Genomic DNA, 12669 nt, shown 5'->3' on the forward strand with positions numbered 1-12669 from the left:
GGTCATTCCAAGAACAAAATTTCTAAAAGTCAGGTCGCTATAATGATTTAATGCAAGCTTGCAGAGCAAAAATCGCTCTTACACAATATTAGTCGTGACTCCGGATATCACGAACTTTATTTACGACTGCAGGAATACACACTTGTTACCTGTTAAAAAGTGTTGAACACAAAGCACTGGCTATGAAGAAGGGAGCAACATGCACACACGAGTGGTCCTGTATGTATAGACGATCACTGGAATTGTCTTTTAATTAGTTCTTTCAAACTTGAAAATTTTCGGAATAATTCTACAAAGAGAACGGCTGCGGATTTCAAGATATAAAACTGCTGTGTCTCATTCCCGTGTAGCACGTCACAGGTGATATGGTCTGATCAAATGTACATTCTCAGGAGCCATTTTTGCTTTATGTTAGTGTCTAACGTCCCGGAGCGGAGGCGAATGTTAATTTGTTTCTGACGCGGTAACATGTTCACATCTTCACCTGATTACGTAGCCATTAAGTATTGTATACGGAATACGAATTGACCATCTCTAGTAACTGATATTACCTAACCTTCCAACTAACATACAACTACACGTACTATTATTTTCCATTATTTATAATATGATAACCGGAAGACTGCATTTCTCTTGCGTTGATTTTGTTTGTTGTATACTAATATAATAAGTAGCTGTTTCTTGTTATATCTGATCTGCTATGCATTGGTTTAAAACTGTTGTCTGAAACCTCACATGCCGTTCAAAAGTGTTTAAGTAGTACCCTTCCAAATACTGCATACCATCTTCAAACTTTTATCTTTGTAATAATGTCAGTGAAACTTTGTAAGCATCTAACAATAGGATGTTTACATCAGGAGTAATAGGACCCCTCTCCCAAACTTTAATTTCCTTCCATGGCAAGTCTTCTATATATTAATGTAGATGTTTCCAGACAGACAGACAGATACAGATAGAAAGAAAAGGGATCATTTTTGCTACAAGAAGAACTGACTCTTTAAGAGTAGATGTTTGGCATTCCTCCTCGTGGTACGATCGTAAATTACCATACTCGAACGTGTCAAGTCGAATGTTATGTTAGTGTTTGCTGAAACCCTGTCGTCTGCTTTGAGATTCACAAATGTAATCAATCCTCACTACCTCGTTTTTGAGTTAACATAATCCTGGAATAAGCCTCAATTCTTCATTCTATCATCTATATATAAGAGCAAAACAATAACAAAAACATGCTCGTAAATTTTGATTATCAACTAGCTAATGACCTTAATCTGTTGCTAAAAAGGAAATGTTGCTCAAAAACGGCCTCAGCCTGTCAGATAGTATTTTCGGGTGATGTTCATTATTCCGAAGGTTCATTAATCCCCAAAGATCTGAAGTTTGTTATTCCCAAAATGATTGCTATTCCGAAACACAAAAATTCCGTATACCAAGATGCTCGTTAATCTGAAATATTTTCGGATTAGGAAACCTTTGGAATTATGAACATCATTTCATTTTTTGGATAACGAACTTTCGGAATAGGGAACCTTATGTCACTATCGGAATTACGAACCTTCGAAATAACGAACTGTAATTGTATTTTAACCGTAGGATGTCATCAAAACATGATGCCACTCGCTGATTTCGCATCTATAACTCCGTTCAATAAGGAAATACTGCACGTCTCCTATATTTTGAAAGCTGGTGTATATTACACTGCATCTACCTGTATGCTTCATTAGTCTCAATTAAATGTCATTATAGAAATGTTATGCAAGTGACATTCACCTCTTTAATAGTACATTCAGCTTGCCTCATTTAACGTCATGGAAACACATGAACATAATCATGTGACTAGGCCATGGGATTCTTGTTATCTCCTTTCGTGCACCGCGGCTTATTCAAAGAACATTCTATCCCCTCTGCACCGAACTCTGTATATTACATTATCTTGCTTATCCACTGTTTCACACACGCTATGTTATTAACATGATTAGCTGCTAAAGCATCGCTTTAGTTTGTTTTTTTTCTTTTTAAGCTTTACGAAAACATGTTACTTAGTGCACATGGAAGAATTAAGGGATAGGCCTATACAGTCAAAACTTTGTCTTTATGACAACAATATTATGAGATATTGAAAAATATCTCATTCGAAGACCATATAGGAAAGGAAAAAGACACGACTAAGACCTTGTTTTTAATGACCATGAAATACTAATTTTTGATTATCTAACATAAGCGATTACTTACGTGGTTGGTAATCAAACATGTGGGTATATTTGGGATACTAGTTTTCAGTTTACATGGTCTGCTATTAGTTTTTGTTTCTTGTTTCCTGCTTGACGTTACAGGTTTTGTTTTCCTTTTCCTCTTTTTACATTGTCGAAATCTTTTGTGTCTACAAGATCAACCATTACTAAAGTATCCATGCGAAGTTTTTTTCAAATTTTCGTGAAGACCGAATATACCCAGTAAACTACTTCAATAATAAATCAATACTGGGGGCTATAACGTGTGATGTATTTTCAGTTTGCTAGACGGCTGTGATAGCTCTTAGTACTGTCAATACGCTCAAATGGTTCATTATGTTTATTTGATTTTTTACATGCCATGTTTCACTTGTGTCGTTGTAAATCAATAGTTTTACGTAATCATATATACTCCCCCATATTCATTGCTAAACTTGTCAGCTATTGAACCATCTTATTGTGGTCGATGTATATAGGCACATTATGTATATATCCACCTGACTTGAAACATATAATCTGTTTTGTAGTAGAGAATATAACCCAAATTATACTTTGCTTTCTTTATTTTGCTCCCATCTCCCATCAACGTTTCTCTCCTCTATTTGTCTTCCTCCTTATGTCTTTCCCTTCTTTTCTTTCCGATTTCTCGACTATTTACGTGTATGTTTCTCTTGTTGTGTTCCTCTCTTACGTACTTCTTTGCGCCATTAATATCACTTCACTCAATTATTCATCTGTTTCTCTTTCGCTTTCTGCTCCACATATCAATCTGTATCTATACACTCTATCTTTTCTCTCTATCTAACCCACTACTCTGTCTCTCTTGTTGCAATTGCTTATTGTTGTTGTTGTTGTTGTTCTCCTTCTTCTTGGTACACCTGCCTGTTCGACTTAACTTTCACCTTCGTGCGGTATATCCTCCTTGCCCTACGTCCTATATCTCTTTCTCTTTTCGTTCTTTCCCTCCCTTTATACCCTCCATTGTTCTACCACAGAGGACAGTCCCGGATACCACGAGAGGAGACTTTTGGCACATCTCCTCGATAATTTCCCCTACCGCGAGCTTGCTCGTCCCGCTAACAACGAATTGGAGCCGCTTAGAGTCGAACTAGGTCTAGCCATACAGCAGATAATTGACGTGGTGAGTATACTTGCGACCTATATACTGTACATCAGCGTGAATGATAATCGGGGAAAATCGCTCTTTTGACTACAGCCCTCGAACGCCATCGAAATTTCTGTCTTGCTTCCCTAAAGACTTCTTGTGCACGATACCGATAAAATATCTCTCATTAATTCGTTTAATACTTAGCATACCTCTTTGGTAATCATATAGATTGCATCGATGTAACTTTATCGACTATACTGAGCATACACACACACACACACACACACACACACACACACACAATGCTGATCCTTTCGTAAATTTTTCATTTTTCCTTATCTTAATTTTTGTTTCATTCCAAACGCAAGCCCCACTCCCTTTCATCCGAGATGTATGTAGCAACACATACCTTTTTGTAAAGAAGAAAATACAGCTGCGAAATACATGAAATGGACAGTAAATATGAACGATTTCACTCTGTATACTGAGACATTTCTGGGTGTACTATTGAAGGTGAGCCTCAAGCAACAGAGTGAGCCACTAAACTCGTACTCCGCGCTCTAAGCAGACATCATATTACCAACAAGAAGTTGATATCAAATCAAACTCCAATAATAAATAGATTCTCTGTTAACCCACAGCTTTCAATCCCGACTAAGCTCAGTATCGTTCATCCAGAACTTATAATTCATGAGATTTACCCCTTTTTTCCTGCTACTTACATCGCTGGAATGTGTGTACAATTACGTTTGATTGTGGTTGGGGAGCGAAACTGATTGGGCTTGTCTGAGATTCTGCACGAATCAGACAGATTATGTCACCCCGCATGACCGGAAGTACTCACGATCGTTGATATCGATATGTGCACGTATGAATGTGAAGTAAATTACTTACACGTGAAGTCAAGGTGTGGCAATAACCCCCATTATGCTTTCAGAGTATATCTGAGAGATATCCATCTTATGATATCCAGTAGATAACAGCTTTTAACGATGTAGTGGCTCTGAAACATAAGGAATGCATTTAGTAGCCACTTTATGGAAAGAGTCTTTTCATCCATTTCCGGTGCTGCATAAAAAGTAATAACCAAAACGTTCTCGTGGGAGAGGTCAATTTCGGAATAAGCTACGGATTTAGGCTGATTTGATGGATAGTGTCCATACATATGCTATACGTCACATCACAACGCCCCCCCCCCCTTACCTTTATCATACGAGATGTAATGTAACAGAAAAAGACCTTTTAGAAGATATTAAAAGAAAGGCTCTTCGGAGGTCATTTTCTGAGTAATATTTTCTATGGCGTTGTTTAACGTTCCAATAATTATCATATATGTTGTAACGAACAAGCTGTTTCTAGTAAGTTGTGAGCTACAAACAGGCTTTTGTATATTTTAATAAGTTCCGGTTACATTCAATTGGAGAAATAGATTATTTTCCATAATAAATGTAGAAAAGTTTGTTTCATTTTTTTCAGGCGTGGTCTCTTCTTCCGAGATCGATATATTATTGTTTTTTTTTTTTTTCATTAACTAAAAAAAATGAGGGCATGAGGAATAATCAATACACCTTGCGAAGGCAGGCTCTTTTTCTCTATAATAGAAGGAGAAAGCAAAACTGAATTCAAGATAGTTTTAGAGAGTCGCCGAGTGGTGATGATGTTTAGCGAACACAATCAACTGAAGCCATAAACTAAAAGAGCATAAAAAAACAGACACAGGACGTTCACTACTGACGACTGTTTGTTAAAGAATAAATCTCAATATAAATACTTTAACTGCTAGACGCAAATAGTCATTTAAAATGGGACAGATCCCATTCGTCCAGCACTGTAAAGAGATATTTCCCCCTTACCTACGTATTTATCGAGGAACAGTGTTCAGGGTATAGGCGGTTTCATGTATTTCTGGTCACGTCTTAATCATCCCCGAGCTAGTTTTACCGGTCCCGTCAGGGGAGGTGACGCCTTAACCCCGTCCATAAATCTAGTCCCCGTGTCGATTCAGATTGGTATAGTGCGTTGTACCCTCGCACGAAGAGAGTTTTTATTGTTAATTCATATCGTCTACGCAGTCATGTCACTTGCTGATCACGTAATTCGCGTATCGTGGCACTCTTATTTATTGATGGGTAGATTGATTGATGGATTTATTGACTGACTGATTTATTTGTTTATCTATTCATTTATTTATCTATTTAGCCATTTACTCATTTATCTAATCATTCATTATTCTCCATTCAATCATTTATTCACTCATTCATTTATTTATTCATTCATTCATTCATTCATTCACTCACTCATTTTTTATGCTTATAGTTACATCTATCGATTTATGGATCCATTCCTTTATGTTCTTAGTTGTGCATTTTGTTTATTATTTTGTTTGTAGATTGATTGATCAAAATGCAAATGTGTAATCATCCAAGAAAGAAATAGGCAGATACATACTGGGATAGTAAAGCCTAAATAACAGACACGAATTCAACTCATCCCTCAAATGAATATCCCAGTTGAACATATATAAAAAATTGCTGCATTCATGTGCTGTCACCACGTAGAGAATACGAATTGAATTTCCTAGAATCTTCGCTCTGGGGAAAGTGAACTGAAAAAAAAGTTCTGGAAAAGTGGGGTTGTTTGCACTTTCAATAACTATATCGATTTTAGATAATTTATTTGAATGGATCAGCAGAGTTGTACTACATGCGAATTGTATTAGGCTATATTGCTAAGATAAACCTTATCACATTCCCTAGAATGAAGCCTTATCATCAATATATGTACAGATAAAGTTTTCTCCCGCCTCTTTTATCTACGAAATTGGGGGGAATACCCATGTGAAAGAGAATACGGACTTTTTGTCGCTTTCTTCCCGCAAATCACGACTTCGCTCTTCCGTTGGGAATTGTAGCGTGTATAGAGGTACGATTTAACGTTCACTTTGGGTCCTGGTCCCACACGGAGAGATGAAAACGCGCGCTGCTGCTCCGTGTATACAGTCTGTGCCTACCGCAGTATTGATTTTTCCCGACGAAGTGGAAGCAATAGGGACCGCAATAAATAGGCCGAGCGTGTGGGACTGGGCGGAAGTTAACGTGCGTTTGACAAAATGTCACGGAGTGTCCTTTTTATAAAAGTCCGTGTTCGTTCTCTGTATTCGCAATGTACCATAGTTTACATTTGCCCATATATCACGGATAGGATATCGAACCCACAATTCACCTATCTCTCAATTTGTTATTGTTCTCGTTCTCTTTACCATTGCTCTCTCGTTCCTAAGAGATACACGTATTATGGTTGTGAGCGTTCCTTTTTAGCACTACTTTTCACTTTTCAGCTATTCGCATTTTATCTCTGATCGTCATTAGATTACGTTCCGTATAAAGTAGCCCTTCTCCCCTTCATTCGTTCAAATATTTCAAACAAAGCCAAGGTTTTGAATGAACGTTTAGAGATAGAGACATTTATTTCTGATAGCATTTTAGCTCATCCTAGGGCAGAATTGACCGATGTCTGGGGTTTAGTTAACCAAAATATCATTCTTGCCTCATTTGTCATCATATTCTTTTCTTTTCCTCTAAATACACGCAATCAAAAGATGACGCAATGCGAGAGTCGATACAGGACCAAAATGTTAAACTGTGTCGGTATCCCAAAGGACGAGATCTAATTATCAAACGGAGATCATCATAAAAAGAGAGATTATCATAGAGACTCTTTCGTCAGCCAAACATTTCAATGGGCAACATCATTAATCCCACAGGACATTCAACATTCAGGGCTAAGTGGAAGTACAGGTGTACTTGTGTGTGTGTGTGTGTGTGTGTGTGTGTGTGTGTGTGTGTGTGTGCTACACAAAATTATTCTTTGTTGAGAATTCGTCCCAATTATAGCAAGGGGTGCTTGATCCAAATCGTTAATAATTTTTGGCCTTTAAAAAGTATTATCTGTCAGTTTTTAATGTGCTAGTCGCACACGGGGGGACCATAAAGTTCCAACACGGTCCATTACACAGTGTTAATTGCGACGTGTGTCCGACTCGCAAAATGCATCGGTATGACGAGATTGCAAATTATAAACTCACACACACAACACACACACACACACACACGAAGACATACTAACGAACATGAAACAAAGACAAAAACAAACAAACAATAAAACGACGTCACAGTTTATGCTCTTTTATGTTCAGTTGACGTCATGAGCATACAATAGGGTATGTACAAAAGTGAGGATGTCACATGCAGTCTTTTGTCATAGCTTGGGTTTGGAACGCAGGTGCGCGCATAAACACTCGGGACAGGTGAGGTTGTTTAGAAGCAGTCTACATAGCAATGAATGGCTGTGACATCATACTTTGGTACGTTTTTTAACGATGTCACATTCAATATAGAGTGAGGGCGGTAAACTGATTGACAGAGCTGGGGGAGAGAGATATAGGAGTAAGAGGAATTGACTGAGAAATAAATGTTCACTGATAGAAGAAATTGAAACGCAATATCTGTATTGTCTAAACATAACAAAAAGAAAGAGGGGACAAGGAAGGTGACCAGGGGGGTGTTTCATCAACGTTTGTCAGCGCTAAAAGTTGTCATCGCTGACAATCACCATAGTAACAGTCAGTGACCAGAGCATCTCATCCAATCAAAACCAAGGATTTTGCTGAAATTGTCAGCGCTGACAAACGTTGATGAAACACCCCCCCCCCCCCCGACAAAAAAAAAAGAAGAGGAATGATCATGGATTTATAAAAAAAATAATTACAGTACCCAGATACTGGTTCGAGAATGATAATTGATCTTTCTCCATAGAAAACGCGATGATCCCTATATGACATTGTTCTATTTATTCCTATCAACACTTTTGCAGTTAATTTTTACGTTATTATGTAAATGAATAGAACAGAGAGGGAAATAAGAACGATATTATTATCTGTAGTGCAGAATATAAAGAGAGAATAGGTTGAGGTACGGATGTCGCAGAGAAATCTGTCTTCATGTTCATGTGGTATCCCTCTCTTTTCCATTGTATCCTTTCAAACACATAGTCGGTCTCATCTTGGATGGGCCAGATAATCATAAGACCATGCCAGTAACCATCCAAAATGAACGGTCATTAGCAAGTTACGGGACATCTCACTCCCATCAAGTCAATTGCGTTGCCTGCCAGTCGAGCCGATTCATTGCCCATAGTAATGTCACAATTTTCATAATCATGATGGTGGTTTCCGTGAGGACATTCTTTATTTGTTTTCTCTCGTTCGGTTTAAACTGCGTAATGAAGTAGTAGCAGTAACAAACATCTCCATCGTATTCGACTGGAGTTTACCAAAAAAAACAAAAAAAAAACAAAACAAAACAAAACAAAATAACGAAATGTTCGCGATCTTATGTAATGTTGGACACACACACACACACACACACACACACACACACAAAGAGAAAATGTAATGGCGCAACTGTGTTATGATGACGTCGATTAATCAGGCATTATACCGGATCGACCTCCAGCCAACTTGCTAGGAGGGATATCACGTTTTATAGTCAGTGTTGTAAAAATAAAACGAACTTCAATTGCGGTAAGTGCTAGTCCCTTGCAACTTGAACGCAAATGTTTGTAATAGGAGAGTGGATGCAAAATATACCAAAGACGACCTGACGGCAATTTTGCATCTAAATAACAGTACTTTCATTTTGTGACTAATACACTCAGTATTGGACCTTAGCTACAACTTAGCCAAGTACCTCAGCGTTGCAGGGTTAGGGGGATCGTTGTACAGATGTGTATCTTGATTGTGTGGGACGTGCGTTTGTTCGTTGTAGGTCCATGGTTTTATTTGCCCCTTAGATTTGTCCTTCCAAAGACCTGAGGTTCATCCAATTCGAAATTTGATTTGCCAGAGTTTATACTGGCAAGATTATGCTTTATCATTTTCATCAGGTGCATGAAGAAAAAAAAAACTGTACTGCAAAAGTATTGCATTCCATTGTGATTTTCTGTTTATGTGTGTATGTATGAGAAAACGAACACATTCTCTCATGTGTGCATGCAATGTGTGTATGCTCTGTGATCGTGGATTAATCGTAAAATGTGGGTATTCTATGACATTTCACTTTGTCCACGTTTTCCAGTACAGAAAAAAACCTACAAGTATTGCCCACCATCAAAATGATGTAGGAATGGAGCTGATGTTCGCAGTACGCCTTGATAGAAGGTTAAAATTCTGCTGTGATGGAAACCCCAGACGTGAATTTGTCGGAACGAGTTCACATTGACAACCGATGATGGCATAATTGTAAAATTAAGAAGTCAAATGTTATAAACGACTAACTATTGGTTCAAGAGCTCTAGCCATGAGGTAAAAAAAAAATCAACTGTAACGCATAAGGACAAATTCCTTACACCAAGAAATGCAGTGGAATATAGCAGCTGAAATATGAAATTGTGTTGTGCGTAATTCCTGGCTATAGTCCCGCACACATCCACGCAGTGCGTGGTTAACATACCAACCCTGCATGCATCATCGCGAGTGTTTGTTCTTCCGCAATGGGTGCACGTTTGCGTCCTACTTCATTAATGGGGACTCTGTCTCAGTATATCGATATTGTCGTAAATCCCCTCTCCTTGCCCCGTTTATGAAATAAACCACCATGATGAGAATATATAAATCTCTTGATATGATACCATGATGGAAATGACGAATTATAATTTTAGCTCTTGACCCCACGTTAACCCGGCCCACAATAGGCTTCGCTCTTCTTCTTTTTTTTTTTCGTTGTCACCGAATAATGAAATGATAGTTATCAAATAGATCAATTGTTAACAAGATTTTGAAGCATATAATACTACAATCAAATGAAATCATTTATTGTCATTACGTTTTAAGTTACGTGTCACGTGAAGCAATTAAAAACAGGAACAGAAACAAAAAGAGAGTAGTTTTGTGGGTATCAAGTTTATGTCATGACATGAAATGTCATGAATATCAAATTATGTACAATCTAAATGGTATAGACTCCCAGTAAGAAATCGTGATTATATCATTGCAATGATATCCCGCTCCTTCCCTAGCTGCGTCACAGGAAAGTCGTCGTTTTAACTTTCGTTTTTGCAGTGAGTCAGACTATGAATTTATTTTTCATCACGATCCAGTGGCTCCTGTCTGGGCATCGTTGTTGACATAACAGATATTCCATCCGTGCACTTTGCGATCATGATAATACTCTTTGAAATCGTAACGATCATCCCATACCTATTTGTCGAAATTTGTCTAAACATAACTCCACGATGTGTTCAAAGCAACCTCATTTGAAAATTGCCCATTAGACAGGGCATGATGGGCTACTTTGGAAATGCGTCCATTTTGAGATTGCTTCACGTTATTACTTAACCCATCAAATCACAGAAAACATATTCACGTGGATCAGTGCTGTGTCTACTTATCATCGTACTATTCGTTGTTGATGTTTCATGCATAAGTATACACAAAATTTCCAGTAAAAATAAACATATATATTATAAATAGAAGCATATGCCTATATTTTTGATTTTCTTGTCTTTAATTATATTTTATTGTCTGCGTTGGTTGCAGAATTTTCAAGAGTCTTTTTATTGTTAGATGTATAATAACATAATTGGTAAAACTTTTCTGGTATTTTAAGATATTAGAAAGATCAAACAATGTAAAGCATCAGTAATGTTAGTGTCATAAATGTATATCTATGGCTGGCTGATACCGAAGAATGTAGCACATATCAGAATATTCGACCTGATTATTTTATAAAAATGATAGATCTAGCTGGTAGTCAACTGAGGGGCTAAGAGAAAGTTATTTATTACTTGTTCTCCTAATCTGTATTTGAGAAGAATTTGCCAAATCCCCACATATTTTCATCTTTTCTTTTTGTTTCCATACTTTGGTCCTATGTTGTATCCGTGCTCCTCATCTTGATCTTTACTCTCGATGCAGTAATTGGACATACACTGAACTAGCTCGGTTTTAAGAAGGTTCCATCACATTTCTTTAGGATTCATACTTAGATTCAAACTTTCATAGATTGACCACCATGTTCTGTAATTATGTTGCAATATTCTACTGTACATCTTAGCTGAATATCAGTTTTTCATTTTACTTTATTTCATTTGATTTCTTTTTCACTGAGAACTATGAAACTAAATTGAAATTGAAATCGAGATTGAAATCGAAATTGAAACTGAATAGATAACTACATGTTCGACAAAAGACTGAATACATGTTAGTTATAACATTTGTTACAGAGCCATGGTAGTTCATGTGTTACTTGATATCTGCATTGGATTGTCGCCGGTTACCGAAGCCGCTGTGCTATAGTATGTATACAGGCCATCTGAAATTGTCATGAATCTTAATGATGCATTCTCGCAGCGGTGTTGGCGCAATGATGGTAATGACTTTTACTGGCTAATCTACTTTCAGTACCACGTCATGTCGACTTTGAAATGCCACACGAATGACAACAAGGCGCAACAGCGCTGGAGAGTTCGAAACTGTCCAGAGTAGAACATAATACAGAAACAAAAACAAAGCTACTCCGCGGCCCGGGCAAAGATTTTGTTTAAATGTCATAGATGCTCACCTTGAACTTTGGTTTGTTGTTTTTCTACGTTTCCTCTGGTTAACCCTATCATTTCTACGTGCGTAAATTTCATACGAGCAGAAATTACAACACAAATGACTTGGCCGAAGTGTTAGTTATGAGATATACTGTAGAGCTTATGAGCTTGTAATTTTGGTTGTTATAAAAGTGAACATTCAAAGAAAATCACCATTTGGCACAAATATATATATATGCTGTGTTTATGCTAGAATCTTGGAAAGGACAAAATGTAAGACTTTTGCTCATTCCACATGGGGAAATGCAACAGGAGCAGAGAGAAAATTCATACGATGTCTGCGGTAATGCAAGCACTTCAGATGAATACGGGAAAATTCGGCGAAGATTTTACAGACGTCATAACATGGATCAATCTAACAACAGCAGACGACATGTCACAGCTAAAACACAAATCATAAGTGCATTCATTGCTACTAAAGAAGAGGTTAAATTACTTCGAATTAGGCTGATTGTGGTATTCTTCGACAGGAAAGGTGACACAGAACGCTACTTTACCAGTGGCCAGCTTAGAAACCATCACTGGAAAGGCATATTTAAGATTGTAGAATCAAGGGTCATCGCATTTTCGAGTTTGAAAAGCCCATCTAACAATGGTGAATGTAAATGAACAGCAAACCACCCGGCGCGGCAGTGCGGCTGAATGCATAACTCAAACAGTAGCAAGGCCAAGCAAATG

The 12669-nt window shown here is 37.6% G+C and overlaps 1 protein-coding gene across 6 annotated transcripts in view; it reads left to right on the forward strand.

The window, feature by feature from the left end:
- The window catches only part of LOC139740446 (neuronal acetylcholine receptor subunit alpha-7-like), a 101465-nt gene that overhangs the window by 66143 nt on the left and 22653 nt on the right, over nt 1-12669 (forward strand). For 5 of the 6 annotated variants that reach the window (XM_071651040.1, XM_071651042.1, XM_071651039.1 and 2 more), the window contains one exon: nt 3224-3369. The exons of the other annotated variant lie outside the window; for it this stretch is intronic. In XM_071651040.1, coding sequence (XP_071507141.1) covers nt 3224-3369 — 146 coding nt within the window. The remainder of the gene's footprint in view (nt 1-3223; nt 3370-12669) is intronic. 6 annotated transcript variants of the gene reach the window in all.

Source organism: Diadema antillarum, unplaced genomic scaffold (genome assembly GCF_040938485.1).
Source record: "Diadema antillarum isolate AM-2024a unplaced genomic scaffold, OU_Dant_1.0 seq00000854_RagTag, whole genome shotgun sequence".
Classification (NCBI taxonomy): domain Eukaryota; kingdom Metazoa; phylum Echinodermata; class Echinoidea; order Diadematoida; family Diadematidae; genus Diadema; species Diadema antillarum.